The sequence below is a fragment of the Ascaphus truei genome, chromosome 1 (genome assembly GCF_040206685.1).
Source record: "Ascaphus truei isolate aAscTru1 chromosome 1, aAscTru1.hap1, whole genome shotgun sequence".
In the NCBI taxonomy this organism is placed as follows: Eukaryota; Metazoa; Chordata; class Amphibia; order Anura; family Ascaphidae; genus Ascaphus; species Ascaphus truei.
In genome coordinates this window covers 188,828,113-188,844,475 of record NC_134483.1, presented here as the reverse complement: position 1 = coordinate 188,844,475, position 16,363 = coordinate 188,828,113, and the positions used below count along the sequence as shown (strand labels likewise).

At 41.3% G+C, this 16,363-nt stretch overlaps 1 protein-coding gene across 2 annotated transcripts in view; it reads left to right on the top strand.

Moving 5' to 3' along the window:
* Positions 1-16,363, top strand: part of LOC142469980 (protein FAM240B-like) — an 81,028-nt gene that overhangs the window by 59,141 nt on the left and 5,524 nt on the right. For both annotated transcript variants that reach the window (XM_075576808.1, XM_075576799.1), the window contains one exon: positions 9,132-9,274. In XM_075576808.1, the coding sequence (XP_075432923.1) occupies positions 9,135-9,274 (140 nt within the window). In that variant the 5' untranslated portion in view covers positions 9,132-9,134. The remainder of the gene's footprint in view (positions 1-9,131; positions 9,275-16,363) is intronic.

Sequence of the window (16,363 nt, the reverse complement as noted above, 5' to 3'; positions counted from 1 at the left end):
TCCTGCCGGCCAATTCCCAATTTGCCTGTATTTTAAAGGCGGGTGGGCAACTTTTTTCATTCTGCAAGGGGGCATGAGCTGACCTGTCCCCTCTGCCTCTTTGAATACTGAGCCCACCCACTGCCAGGCTCCACAGAGTCTGGGCTCTGGCAAATGGTGGCAGGATAGCCCTGTGTTAGCCCAATATGTGGGTACTCAAGCAGAACTACAGTACCCCTCCTGTTCTAACACCCTGGCATCCCTGAGGCTTTCAAGTCAGGATTCCGCACAGACCCATAGGCATCAAGCTTGGTAGCCATCTGGTTGCTTGGAATCCATGACTTGGAAATCCCACAGTTCAGTCACAGGTTATCAGTACATATACCTATTAAATATAACCCTTTAATAAAATATATTGTGTCCTGTCTTGTGTGATAAAATATATAAGTCCCTGTTCTGGTGTCAGGGATGGAGTGAGTGTATATATTTCCTATACCACTAGCCTCATACCTGGCACACTTTAGAACTTTTACACACAAGAAAGCACTTTCTGCTTTTTCACATAGCTGAGTTCCCCCTGAACCCCTATACCAGATCTACGATACCTGGGCATGTATCTTATACTAGAGACCTCTTGACTGTTTCAGTTACCCTTTTCCTTCCTGTGTCTCCTTTTACCTTTTCTGGGCTGTGCTGAAGCAGGGCCTCCTAATGGGGAGTCGCAAGAACGCTATTCATGGTAGGGTTTTGACCAGAGCATTGCACTTCAATGTAGCCGGGAATCTAACCTGAATCCTGAGTACATTTTTGGGGTCTCCATTAATGTTTGAACCCTGCTAAATAGACCCAATATGAAAGAAGTTTCTCCATCAAACCTACCCTGACACTCTCAGCCTAGAAATCGCCTGGTCCCAGCACCCCAGAAAAGGCAAAACACAGAAAAATCTTTATTGTTGCATAATTTGCACACAGTCACAGTAATGCATGTACAATACCCAGGTCCAAGAGCTGACACTCTAGGGCCCACAAAACACAGTTCAGGGGCAACCAAGTGGGCTAAACATTTTATTATAAAGCCTGGTTACCCCATCAACATCACAATAATTCATCCCATTTGTATAACATTCTACTGTAGGTTGAAACATTTTTCCATTCTGGGGCAGTGAGGCTCAGCACATTGAGCAGCTCCCTTAAGCCTTTGCCCTTTTCAAAGCTAAAGGGCAGCATGTCAGCTGCATTTTGGTCCTTTTGTCACTCCGCATTAGGGCTCTATTGTGTGTGATGGTATGTGCACACCTTATGTAATGCTTCACAAACCATGGGTTCGTTAAGTGGATAAGATATAATTGGTTAACCATTGCCTTCTTGTCTATACTTCCCACTACTAATACTCATGCTGGAGCAGTCTCCATTGCCTCATCACCCTCATCATCACTATTACTACTTAGTCTACCAGTGACAAGTAAATAACCATGATGACCTTCACCACTAAAGCCCTCTGGAGTCATTTGAACCTTATTATCACAACTGTGTTACTGCTTGTGCCCTTAGCAGATATTAAACTTCTTTGCCATGTAACCTTATTATGACATTGGGTTGATGGTTGATGGGATAATGTTAAGTACAGAAGTATGCCGATGAATGCCCACTTTTCACCACCTAACAAAGGCAAAGCACATACAACAGGTGACTGCACCCTTATCCTCACCTTGTACAGTATGTAAAAAAATGATATACCAGTTGCCCTGACTTAACTATCTCGAGGGCACTGCTGGACTTTCTGAGATAGGGATATATGTTGTTGCTTCTGGTGACCTAAGCAGCATTCTAGAAGCTTTCCTACTTTTAACCCTACTAGTGCTATCTCTGTTGCACCTTCTACTAGGTCCACCGACAGATTTTCCAGGGCCAAGGGCTAGATTTTCGATAGCCAAGCCTCCCCCCCCCCGCCCCCCTGCCCCCTGTGTCGGCGGCTTTGCGACTCTCCCCCCTCCCCCATTTTGACAACTCATTGCGAGCCTCCTTCTCTATTCCCCCCCTTGTCTTGTGTCTGGTATCAGTACCACTATTAGGACTATGCACTCAGATGATGAATAATTATGGGGCATTGGCTGCTGGTGCTTAACATGTGCTCTTTCTTTAACTGATAATGCTGGTGTTGGTGGTGGTTTTTTTTGTGTGTTATTTTCTTTTTACTTTGAAAGATAGAATATACCAACATGTTATTTCTGCTTTTCCATGTACTGCTAGGAATAGAAGCACTAGTGCTACATGTTGTGATGGCTATGGCTGCTTGCTGTTCCCAGAGTGATTAGCTATCATGATCACCTTCTTTACTGCTGCTACAAACAACCCCACTAACAGTTCTAATAACACCAAGGAACAAATCATCTTCCTCCACTATCTGCAGAGTAGTTTTCCTCCCCTGCTTGTGCAGTTTCAGCACAACACACACTACCTATACCACACTTATCAGCAATAGCATCATCATCTACCTTCTCCAGTTCTGCCTCAGTCTCTCTCTCAGCCTTCCCTTCTCCCGCCACCCCCTCAGTTTTGCAGTATAAGAGCTGGAGCCAGTTCAGCATCCATACCTTCATGTTTTGCTGAGGAATATGACTCTGACCCTTCTCTCACAAGTAATTCTTCTGGTGGCCTTGCAAACTAAAAAGTTGAGGTCTGGCCAGATTCAGAAAAATACCCCAAAGTCCCCTTCCTCCTTTTTGTCTCTGTGGTCAGGAAATTCTATACCAAACAGATTGTGATTAACTGGTGTTTCCAATGTGGGAGTACATTTAGAAACAGGTTGTTCCTTCTCACTCACACAGTTAAGAAAAAGGCGCTACTCAATCCTAGAGCAAGTGTGTCACAATTCATAGCTTCATCCGATTTATATCAAATGGCACACATCGCTTGGTGTTGCAAAACGTTACCTTTATTCAGGAGGGGAACATACCACACAGCAAGCAATGTTTCAGCCCATACACGTTTCAGGCCTGTACCGTCACTTATTGTGTGGTATGTTCCTTTCCTGAATAAAGGTAACTTTTTGCATCCCGACCCGATCGCGCGCCATTTGCGCACCGCGCATGTCCGTCACATGAATGGGAATGGAGCCTAGAGGCGGGTCCAGGAGGAGCCTTTCCGCGCACGTTACAGACGTCAGGAGGTGGCCACCCGATCGCACGCCACTCGCGCACCGTGCATGTCCGTCTTCGGAGCGGGGCGGAGACCGGGGGGGGGATTCGGAGAGGCAGGTAGATCGCGCGTCGACCGCGCGCGCGCAGTGGAACCGCCATGGAATCGCAACTCCTGAGTATCAGATGTGACAGGATGAGGAGGTGAGTTCCGGCCATCAGGATGGCGAATCCTCACAATGCCGTGGTATTTTGGGACATTGTTCTCTTACTGTTTTCTAATTCTTACTCACACTAACATAATGTCTGCTTACTCTGGTATGGATGGCTAATCTTTTTCACCCACTTCAAGAAGTGCCAACTGCACACCGTTCTTTCTGGACAAACTGTTCCACCTGCTGACTTGTTTGTCCCTCCCATAACAACAACTGTTATGAGCAGAGAAGGGGAATACTGTGCTAGTAACAGTAATAATAACTTTATTTCATATAGCGCTTTTTCTCCCAATGGGACTCAAAGATCTTCACAATTACAGTATAATCCACAGTACGCAGCACATGTAGGATGAATTTATAACCTATGATGTTGGTGCCTTTTTGGCACAAGGAGATAGACTGACTTGCCCAAGGTTACAAGGCGCTGATAACAGGATTTTAACCAGTCTCATCTGCTTTAAACTCGGTGTCATTGTTCTCAGTCAGTGCCTTTAGTCATTGAGCCACTCCTTCAGCTGAAATGCTGACACAGCTGTTGCGACAGGCATTGATGATGTTGATGATGATGATGATGATGATGATGATGATGATGATGATGATGATGATGATGATGATGATGATGATGATGATGATGATGATGATGATGATAATATTAAAACTTCCCTATTAGTTTTATCTCACTCAGGATTAGAATTCTGCTGGGGCTCAAGTACAACTGCTGTTTTTGTGATCGTTCAAGCAAGTTTTTCTAGTGTACAAAGATAGGTTCCCAACACACAAAGAATACAAAAGAAAATATGGATATGCCAAAAAATGTTTTAATAGTTTATCTAGTGGGATCACATAACACAGAATACACTGATCAATGTAAAAGATCAACCCCCAAGGGGTAAACTTTACGTGTACAGGTCCACAAAAGTCAAGTAATGTCCCTCCCAATAAATCAGGTGGTCCCAGGCAGTCAGGCAGTGTAATTCTGAGTGAAGCAAGAGAAATTGTGACTTCACTCAGAATTACACTGCCTGACTGCCCAGGACCCCCTGATGTATTTGGAGTGACATTACTTGATGTAATGTTAACCCTTTGGAGTATCCCTTTTTCTCCCAGCATACATACCTCAGAGACAATCTCTGAACTTTACTTTTCACCTTTTTTTCTGTCTAAACCATTGCCCTTAGGGCTTTTCTGAGCTTTTTCATTCTTGGCCTATCCTAGCTCGGAGTTTGTTACTACAGTCTTGCAACTGGTTGCCTATAATACATAGCCACACCCCTGTTTATTTATCCGTAAGGAAGGTTTTTAATTAAAGAGTACCACAGGTAGTACCTTAGACCCCCTGGTCTTTGCGAATGGACCAGAAGAAGGGGTTCACCACCGAAACGTTGCCGCCCTTGATCTCCTTTCACTCTTTCCCTTGTTTTTCTTTCCTTTCCCTGCTTTCCCTTTGTCCTCTTGCCCTTCCTCCCCTCTCGTTGTACAGTATTTGTGTATTATACGGCTGTTTTCTCTTTTACATTGCAGTGTATTCTGTGTTATGGGATCACTGTTGATAAAATATAAAAAAGAATTTGGGCATATCCATATTTTCTTTTGTATTCTTTGAGTGCTAGGAACCTATTTTTGTATTTTAGATGGTTTAGGCTCCCTCCCTTGTTCCCGCTGCACCATTTTATACACAGTGTGCTTATATAGTTCACGTCAGAGTGCTGTCTATTCTCTATGCTTTATGTTGTCCTAGTATTTTTTTCTAATGTCCTCTCCATATTAGTCCTTTCTTGCTACGACCTCCACCACCAGGCCACCTTACCAACCCTCTTTTTTGCCAATACAAGTAGACATTTTTATTTCGACTGTCTACTGTGTGTATATCTGTTTTAAGACCCCCATCCCAACTGTATAATGGTATGTAGCCAGGTTCCCCGGTCTCCTGTTTCCGCTCCCCCCCCTCCTTTCCTCCGATGCAGGGGGATGTTGCAGGAAGGGCTGGTGGCTCCTTCCGCAGGACGCCGCCATGTTTGTGTGCATGCGCACGTGCGAAGGTTCGCTCATGCGTAGATGTGGATTGACATAGTGCAGGGCCTTCCTGGTTCGCGCATGCACAGACGCAAGCAGTGGCAGCCATGACAGTGTTGTGCTTGTGCAATACCCTAGGCGCATGAGGCTGCAATGATAAGGAGACTCTGCAAGTACTACAACACCCATGATGCCCATGGAGATTGTAACAGGTGACCCCTCGGCATGCCAATGGAACTGCTGTTTATCCTTGAAGGGGAAGATATAGATATTGCATGTTGGGAGTGCAGAGGTCAGTCAGGATCTGGACAGAGAGGGCGCAGGTATTGCCCAGGGAGCTAGGGCTAGGCCAGATGCCCCCCCGAGGTCCCAGTTAGATCCCCTGACTCCCAGTAGATATTGTGTGCAGTGAGTGGTGTAGGGAAAGGCCTAAGATAGGGGCCCATTCACTGTAGCAATAGTGTGAGATACGCTTCAGGACATTGCCTGAAGAGAAGTGCAGCCTATTGCAGAGGAGCCTGCCCAGACTCCTTGCTAGAGACTATTTATAGGGGTACACTCCAGTCAGAATCACCCGGAAGAGGAGCAGCAGATTGTGGCACGGAACCACCCTGCTGATCTAATGAGTTCCATTGATTGTCCTGATCTGGACTGAGACCAGGGAGGTATTACAAGTGCATCAACAGACCCCTACACACAGGGAAGTGCGCTATCCCACACACAATCTTTGGGGAGGGGATCGCTAGTGGACACTCAGGGGTTAAGTGCCCAAGCACTCCAGTACTTTGGGGTTTCCAACCGGGAGTTGTTACTGTGAGGTGATATCTTGCGGGCTGTGTTATGTGGATGGTTTATATTCTATGCATTAAGGACACAGTGTGGGGACACGTGGGTAGGTTGCGCCCTGCGAGGTGCATTGGCTAGTTGTACCTCTAGTAGGAAGTGACATTCTGTATCGTTAACCCTGTTACAGTATAGGATTGCTTGCATATCAATATTAGTAAAGGTTATTGTTATACGCTGCGTAGTATTATTATTTGTTCCTGCACAGGGTTATCCCCACTAAGAGGGATCCCGTCCAATTGGAGGCGCTGTCATCTAGTAGCTCAGGTGTACCCCAGGCTCTCAGTGGTGTAGGCTCAGGTCTCTGTGAACAACAGGTAATATCAGCACTCGTAGACTCTTCCCATAAAGGGGTAAGAGGTGTACAGGTATGTGCCATACTTATAGTCTCTGCAGTTAGATAAATTAGAGCAAAATGTAAGAAAAATTGGAAAATTAAGAGAAATTCTGATGAATTTGCAATACTCGGCTTGCAAAGTCTGTGGTTTTTACAAAAAACAATGTTAACAAAAAATATAGGTGAATTTTGCTTGGTTATGAAATCAGGTGAATATTTTGCATATCTGCGTAAGATATTCCACTCTGGGTATAATAACAGATGATGCTGTATCACCGGCTGCACAGTAGCACATTTCCTCTCCTGTGAAATCCTATTTTCTGAGATCCACTTGGTCGATTTATTAGCAGGCTACTTTGTTTTACTTTCAGTAGAGGATTCCAATTTCATAACTAAGCTGCATATGAAAGACAGGTGGAGTTATTTTGAGGACACCTGTAGATATTATAATACCAGACTAATAATATTTTTTTTAAAAAAAGTAACAGTAACAGCATGTGCTAAATTTATATAAAAAAAGTAGAGATTGGCGAATTAGTCAAAATCCGATCCCGGGAAGGGAGAGGGTATGTGGGACTGGGCTGGTGGCTGGGTTAGTGTGTGGGTAGGCCGGGAGGGTGTAGACAGAAGCCGGCCAGGCACAGGTAAGAGGCAGCAGACATTGGGTGGAATAGCAGGCAGGGAGAGAGAGAGCATTTATTTTTGGGAGGGAATGGTTAATATTTTATAAATATATACTGTATATATCATCACATTTGAAGTTATGTGGGCGAAAAAGGCAATAAGAATCCTCCACCGTATAGCATATAGCAAATAAAAAGATCACTTGTGAGCACATTCACATGTCTCATGACACGTGGGTACGGCGCATCAGACGGAGGAACGGGGGACGTTCAAAAGATTCTGCTTTGAGTTCCTTGCCTATATTGATTTTTAACATTTTGAGTGGCCGTGATCTATGCAATGAGCATTTATTAAAACTATTTTTACAGTATTATGCTATGGGAGCCGCACTCTCTTCTTTTTGTTTGTTTTTTTGTATATATGAGATACGATGAGAGCGAGAGACTTAAGAAAAAGGTAAAAAGGGAGGTGATGATGTGTGATTTTACTCTTGATGCTGCTTTCGCACTTCAGTGTTCTTCCTATGGTTTTCCTGGGTGCTGCTGTTGTTACTGTGGAACTGGCAGTGGTACTGACAAACGGCAGTGGCTGACCTATGTGGGGTGCGCACTGGCACTGTGGCACACTGGGTGCAGAAACTAAATGTTTAACCCCTCTTCAAATTAATTGACACATATTTATTGTTGTTGTTGTTATTATTATTACTATTAATATACTGCTATATAATAAAATAGACACAGAGACAGTACAGTAGAGCCCAGTCTGCTGAGCCCAGGGAGTGGACACAAACAGGGGACAGTCCAGTCAGTGACAGTTAAATGCCACAAGTATTATTAAGTAAATAATGTTATTATCTAATCAAATATTTTATCTATAACTGCACAGCACTAGCAGTACTACAGCAGCCCTAAGCAATCCACACCAAGCTAAACCCAAGTACACAATGACTTAAACTTGAGGCTGCACGCTTATTTATAAATTCTTCCCAAAATGAATAGATAAAAATACAAATATACTGTGACAAGCGCTTAACCTAAAATAATACAGTGCAGTGCACAAATTCTAAGCAGCCTGGTAATCTATTGAGGAATATCCCATAATATACCTCAAAACATAACATAAAAATACAAATATAGATACAAAACCTGGCGCATGTGTAAAAATGTGTATATAGTCCAATAAAGGATATAGTGATAAATAGTCCTAATTCTTGCAAGCTTGATTGGTCAGCCGGTGAGAAGTAGACTCAAAATCACAGTTCATAAAGCAGAACAGTCCTCTTCACAATGTATTGTTACCCTACATATATAGGACTGTTCTGCTTTATGAACTGTGATTTTGAGTCTACTTCTCACCGGCTGACCAATCAAGCTTGCAAGAATTAGGACTATTTATCACTATATCCTTTATTGGACTATATACACATTTTTACACATGCGCCAGGTTTTGTATCTATATTTGTACTTCCCAAAATGAAGTTTTAAAATTTGTTTGCGGATTTGGATTCTAAAATGTCTTAATTTGTCTGCGGATTTTCAGTGATTGGCAAAAAAAAAAAAAAAAACCTGAATCTGCCTTTTTGAGACTAACAGGTGAAAATGCACAGCTGAAAGGAACTTGCAAATAAGCTGTGGCTTCGAATGTTTGCAAAAAATGTGCCATCTCTAGTAAAATGACCAAAAGTGAGCTTAAATGAAACAGAGAAAATCTTCTACATTTATTCATGATATCATGGCCTATTCTGTATTTACAAAGCAGTGTTCTGCTAAAAGGCACCTTCTAGAGATGGAAGACACCTTATACTGTAGCTCATTCAAGAATATAGGCTAGAGGTGTCTTACGGTGACTGCTTTATAAATATGGGCCCATATAGCCACCCAACTATTAACACATGTATACTCTTTATTTAAAGCCATGTTTCTATGAATCAGCTGGTTCTATGACCTTGCACACTGCAGTGTTTTATTGGTATTTTGTTTTCAGAAAATGAACAGTCAGTATGTGCGTATTGAAATTCTTGCTCTGGAGACTTGTCAATTGAAAAACTTTTGGGAAGAGACAATCCAAAAGCAAACTGAAGAGCGGTACAATGAAACAGCCAGGCAACAAAGAAGTGCTTTGCAGAAGTAAGAAAGAACTTAAAATTATCAATGTGGAATGTGTCAATATACTAGTTAACTTCTTATAAGAAACATATCAAATTCCTATGGCATTTTATAGCTCTGTATTCAGTGACTAACTGCTAATATGCCCCTCTCTATAAACACTAGGTGGCATTAAGGAGCAACAAAGAAAACTGCATTTCTATGTTCAGCAGAACATATAATCAAATACACAGTAAATAGGCAAAAAAAAGAATTAAAGTTAGAGGATAGTCTCTTATACATCATGCTGTGAAGCTGCTTTCTTGTTCCAGAGACCATTTTAGTCCAATTCATTTCAGTGCTCTCTACTCCAGTTCTGGTGAGCGCTTTCACAGCACATTGAATAGATGCCTATGAATTTCTAACTAGATATGTGTGAGTGTGTTAGTACACTGTAAAACACTTGTAAAAACAGGTAAATAACCTCAAACCAGCACATTCTTTCCTGGTTGTCCCTAAATTCAATATTCTGTTCTTCCCGTGAAAAAATAATAATCCTGTAGCTGGAAGTGTACATGACTATATAGTCATATTACCATGGTAACATCTATTTTTAAAACTGCAGTTAACTTTGATCCTGAAATACATTTCCTCCTAGAAGACCACATCAGATCACAATCTGTTGAACCTGTGCAATATCCGTCTCGTCTTACAAAGAATATTGAAGCTCTTTAAATTACACAATCCATCCACATGAACACTAAAGCATAAAAAGTCATCAAACAGGGACTCCTGGTTAAAATTAAAGCAAAATCAAAGATGGCGGCAAGGGTTGTCCAATAGGAGGCTGCTAGATCATCTTCTGATGACATTGCAGCATCCAATTGGCCCATAGGAGTGAGTCTTGAAACCAGAATTAGCAGCATGAAAAAGGTAAATATCCTCGTTTTTTTGCATAATCTGATTTTAGGGGACACCCGTAGCTGAACATCCCTATTCCTTTCAGTTCCAATTATGAAAGAAAACAGAGATTAAATAAAAACAGGGGGCTTCCAGTTGAACTTTTTCATGATCAGCCCTTTGTGGGTTCAGCTCCAGGAATTCCCCAGTTCTGATTCTGTAACCAAAAAAAAAAGAATTTATTAGGGGACATTTCTGCTTTCAGGGATTAAGGCCGGTAGTCATAAGGAGCACAAAGGGATACCATTTGGCAATTTAGCGGTAACCAAACATTGACTTGATTTTTCTGTGTCGCACTTTGATGACTTCCAGCCGAAGAACCATATTTACTAAGTGGTCCTAAGTTACATTACATCTTGACAGTCTATTTCAGTGAACGGCCATAAGGCTTATGGCTTTGCACTGTTTATGCTTGTGGACCTAAATCTGAATAATAGATATTTAAATTTTTTTAATAACAAGAGACCTACTAGTATTTTCAAATACTTAAATTAACATATGTAGCCATAACAGGGTCTGTGTGTTGCCCAATCCAGGTGCAGACCCTCCCCTTCTGCACTAAGGAAGAGGCACGCCTAAATTTAGAGCGTTCTAGTCTGCCAACGGAAAGAGCACAAGTGAGGGAAGTGTGCTGTCTCACCCTGCAGGGTGGGATAATACGAACAGTCCCACTAGGGGACTGTGATAAGGACTAAGGACAAATCTAACACAGAGGCATGGGGTCCAAGAGAGTATTCACTGTGTTTAGGTACTGCCTGCAGTGGATGCAATAAAGATTCCTGTTCAATATACTGTGGTCTGAGGATGCAGTTACTTGGGGAGAGAATTAAAAGGTTCTATCATGGGGACTGCTTCCAGCACCCCTGGAGCCTGTGGTAGATGGATGCACTCACATTACAAGAAAACAGCGCACAACGCCCAATGGTGAAGCAAGTTCAACAATATAATTCAAATTAAAGGGGTAATATATCTGCGTACATAATAAAGGTTGGTAAAGTGCATTTAGTGTGTATCACACTGTTTACCACTCGGCAGCTGTCGTCAGGAGAGTCAGGTGCTTGCTTCTCTCAGCTAGTACCACTCCGTTGGTTCTGGGGCAGGACATCAATCTTTTGCTCCCAAGGGGGTTTCCCTTCACGCAGCCAGGTTCAGCTGAAGGTATTGGTGCTCGGTGAGATCACTCCGGCTTCCAGGCCATCTGGAGCAGCTCCTATACCTCAGCAGGTGGATCCTCTGCACGGAGGTTAGACCACAGCTTGCAGGGGCACACTCGGCGTGCCACGATGCCGCTCCGTCGCGGGACGCTGTGTGATGACGTCACTGTCTCCACAGCAGTGGTGGAATCGGCAGGGAGGTGATACAGTCTCTCAGAGTCTCTCACAAAGGCCCAAAACAGCACACAGGATTGGTAAAATCAGGGAAAAGCCAATGAATAGGCAATAGCCAATATAAGCAGATATATGGCAATAGAAAATAACATCCAACGCGTTTCGTAGAATTAACTACTTCTTCAGGGATAATAATTAGGCCATTACCCAGAGGTCTTATATACCTCACAGAGATACCTTATTGGTTGACCAATTAAGAATAAACCAATCATCTAAAATAGGTAATGGTCAGTGTGATAGGGAAGATGTATAACTTACTTTGAAAACAACAACTTTATTAACAAAAGGAAAAATACATATTAAATTAAAACTTACATATAGACAAAACCTAGCATAAATAATTAAAAACATGCTGGAATAAAAGAAACACAATATTAGTTGACTTAAAATAGACACCATCATTAAGTATATAAAAAGATGTAGCTAGAAATAAAGAATAGAACGAAGCAAGGAAAACAGAGATACAAAGATCAATAGTACATCCCCTAGGTTCAAAGGGGCGGAGGGCTAAAGATTTAATAAAGTGCCCAAATGTCCACCCCTTAGGGGACATAGTATCTAACTTGTGTATCCAATATGTCTCTTTGGAAGATAGTATTTTGACTCTGTCCCCACCTCTTCTATTTACAGGAATAAACTGAATCCCCTTAAAAGTGAGACTTGACGGATCTTTATTATGGTGTACCAAAAAGTGCCTGGATACACTATGTTTTTCGAAACCATTTTTAATATTTCTGACGTGTTCCTGGATACGGACGTTAAGGCTGCGTTTGGTTCTGCCTACGTATTGATACCCACACGCACATTCCAATAAGTATACAATATGTGTGGATGTACATAAAATAAAGTCATCAATATTAAAAACTTCCTTTGTGATTTGCGAATAAAATGTATGTTTGTCAGGATGTTGGTATTTACAAATAGTGCACTTACCACAGATATAGTTGCCCTTTGGTTTAGGCCCTAGCCAATTCTTTTGCGATGTGGTATTATTATTACTTATAAAAACATCACTAGGTGCTAACAAGTTTTTGATATTTTTGGCTCTCCTATAAATAAACCGTGGTTTAGTATTTAGATGTGATCCCAAAATGGGATCATTGCACAATATACCCCAGTGTTTATTAAAAACCTTTTCAATGTCCCTATGAACAGAATTAAAATCTGTAATGAAGGCCACATTAAGAGTGTCATTTTTTATATTTTGACCTTCTTTGTTTTTTGTCTTGGATCTATTTTGAATTAGCATATCCTTACGATCCATATGACGTACCCTTATGATCTCTCTTTCTAGAAGTTCCTTAGGATATCCCCTCTCTCTAAATCTCAGAAATAATTTATTAGCCTGTTTGTTGAAAACTTCTAAACTACTACAGTTACGTCCGAGTCTGACAAATTGCCCCCCTGGTATATTGTTTATCCATGTTTTTTTGTGATTACTATTCGCCATCAGCAAGTTACTAGTATCCACCTCCTTAAAGAAGGTCTCGGTCTCCACAGTGCCATCCATTTTGTCTTAAGTCCAAAAAATCTATCTGGGTGGCATCCACCTTGTGTGTGAACTCAAGGTTGTAGTCATTCCTGTTCAGGTTAGCTACAAATGCACTGGCTGAATCATAATCACCATCCCACACACACAGGATGTCGTCTATGTAGCGTCTCCACACAACGACATTCCTGTGGTATGGTTTGTCGGGCATAATGAACTGAGACTCCCACCTTCCCACATACAGGTTTGCGAAGCTGGGGGCAAACCTAGTACCCATTGCAGTTCCACAAACCTGCAGGTAGAAATTGGAGAGAAACAGGAAATAGTTATGTTTCAATATGAAACTAATAGACTCTAGAATAAATTCCCTATTTAATGGATGCAAGGTAGAGTCTAATTCCAAAAAGGAATTGACAGCATCCAACCCTTTCTGGTGAGGTATATTAGTGTAAAGGGATTTTATGTCACATGTAATCCATACATATGAACTTTTCCATTTGAAATCTTGAAATAAGTTTAGAACTGCTGTAGAGTCCTTCAGATAAGAGGTTAATTTTCCAACATACGGTTGGAGAAAGAAATCGACATATTGACTAAGGTTGGCTGACATAGATTGTATACCTGACACAATTGGGCGTCCTGGTGGGTCAACCAAAGCCTTATGAATTTTTGGCAGATGGTAGAATATGGGGATCCTTGGAAATTCAGAAAATAAGAAAGCAAACTCTGTTGTGGTGATGACGGATAAGGCTACTGCGTTATCTAATAGTGCTTTGAGCACCCTTAGATATTCAGCTGTAGGGTCTTTGGGCAATTTCACATAGGATGATGTATCGTTAAGAAGCCTTAAAGCTTCTTTTTCGTAGTCACACCGTCACCACCACAACAGAGTTTGCTTTTTTATTTTCTGAATTTCCAAGGATCCCCATATTCTACCATCTGCCAAAAAATCATAAGGCTTTGGTTGACCCACCTGGACGCCCAATTGTGTAAGGTATACAATCTATGTCAGCCAACCTTAGTCAATATGTCGATTTCTTTCTCCAACCGTATGTTGGAAAATTAACCTCTTATCTGAAGGACTCTACAGCAGTTCTAAACTTATTTCAAGATTTCAAATGGAAAAGTTCATATGTATGGATTACATGTGACATAAAATCCCTTTACACTAATATACCTCACCAGAAAGGGTTGGATGCTGTCAATTCCTTTTTGGAATTAGACTCCACCTTGCATCCATTAAATAGTGAATTTATTCTAGAGTCTATTAGTTTCATATTGAAACATAACTATTTCCTGTTTCTCTCCACTTTCTACCTGCAGGTTTGCGGAACTGCAATGGGTACTAGGTTTGCCCCCAGCTTCGCAAACCTGTATGTGGGAAGGTGGGAGTCTCAGTTCATTATGCCCGACAAACCATACCACAGGAATGTCGTTGTGTGGAGACGCTACATAGACGACATCCTGTGTGTGTGGGATGGTGATTACGATTCAGCCAGTGCATTTGTAGCTAACCTGAACAGGAATGACTACAACCTTGAGTTCACACACAAGGTGGATGCCACCCAGATAGATTTTTTGGACTTAAGACTTACTTCTAAAATGGATGGCACTGTGGCGACTGAGACCTTCTTTAGGGAGGTGGATACTAGTAACTTGCTGATGGCGAATAGTAATCACAAAAAAACATGGATAAACAATATACCAGGGGGGCAATTTTTCAGACTCAGACGTAACTGTAGTAGTTTAGAAGTTTTCAACAAACAGGCTAATAAATTATTTCTGAGATTTAGAGAGAGGGGATATCCTAAGGAACTTCTAGAAAGAGAGATCATAAGGGTACGTAATATGGATCGTAAGGATATGCTAATTCAAAATAGATCCAAGACAAAAAACAAAGAAGGTCAAAATATAAAAAATGACACTCTTAATGTGGCCTTCATTACAGATTTTAATTCTGTTCATAGGGACATTGAAAAGGTTTTTAATAAACACTGGGGTATATTGTGCAATGATCCCATTTTGGGATCACATCTAAATACTAAACCACGGTTTATTTATAGGAGAGCCAAAAATATCAAAAACTTGTTAGCACCTAGTGATGTTTTTATAAGTAATAATAATACCACATCGCAAAAGAATTGGCTAGGGCCTAAACCAAAGGGCAACTATATCTGTGGTTAGTGCACTATTTGTAAATACCAACATCCTGACAAACATACATTTTATTCGCAAATCACAAAGGAAGTTTTTAATATTGATGACTTTATTTTATGTACATCCACACATATTGTATACTTATTGGAATGTGCGTGTGGGTATCAATACGTAGGCAGAACCAAACGCAGCCTTAACGTCCGTATCCAGGAACACGTCAGAAATATTAAAAATGGTTTCGAAAAACATAGTGTATCCAGGCACTTTTTGGTACACCATAATAAAGATCCATCAAGTCTCACTTTTAAGGGGATTCAGTTTATTCCTGTAAATAGAAGAGGTGGGGACAGAGTCAAAATACTATCTTCCAAAGAGACATATTGGATACACAAGTTAGATACTATGTCCCCTAAGGGGTGGACATTTGGGCACTTTATTAAATCTTTAGCCCTCCGCCCCTTTGAACCTAGGGGATGTACTATTGATCTTTGTATCTCTGTTTTCCTTGCTTCGTTCTATTCTTTATTTCTAGCTACATCTTTTTATATAATTAATGATGGTGTCTATTTTAAGTCAACTAATATTGTGTTTCTTTTATTCCAGCATGTTTTTAATTATTTATGCTAGGTTTTGTCTATATGTAAGTTTTAATTTAATATGTATTTTTCCTATTGTTAATAAAGTTGTTGTTTTAAAAGTAAGTTATACATCTTCCCTATCACACTGACCATTACCTATTTTAGATGATTGGTTTATTCTTAATTGGTCAACCAATAAGGTATCTCTGTGAGGTATATAAGACCTCTGGGTAATGGCCTAATTATTATCCCTGAAGAAGTAGTTAATTCTACGAAACGCGTTGGATGTTATTTTCTATTGCCATATATCTGCTTATATTGGCTATTGCCTATTCATTGGCTTTTCCCTGATTTTACCAATCCTGTGTGCTGTTTTGGGCCTTTGTGAGAGACTCTGAGAGACTGTATCACCTCCCTGCCGATTCCACCACTGCTGTGGAGACAGTGACATCATCACACAGCGTCCCGCGACGGAGCGGCATCGTGGCACGCCAAGTGTGCCCCTGCAAGCTGTGGTCTAACATCCGTGCAGAGGATCCACCTGCTGAGGTATAGGAGC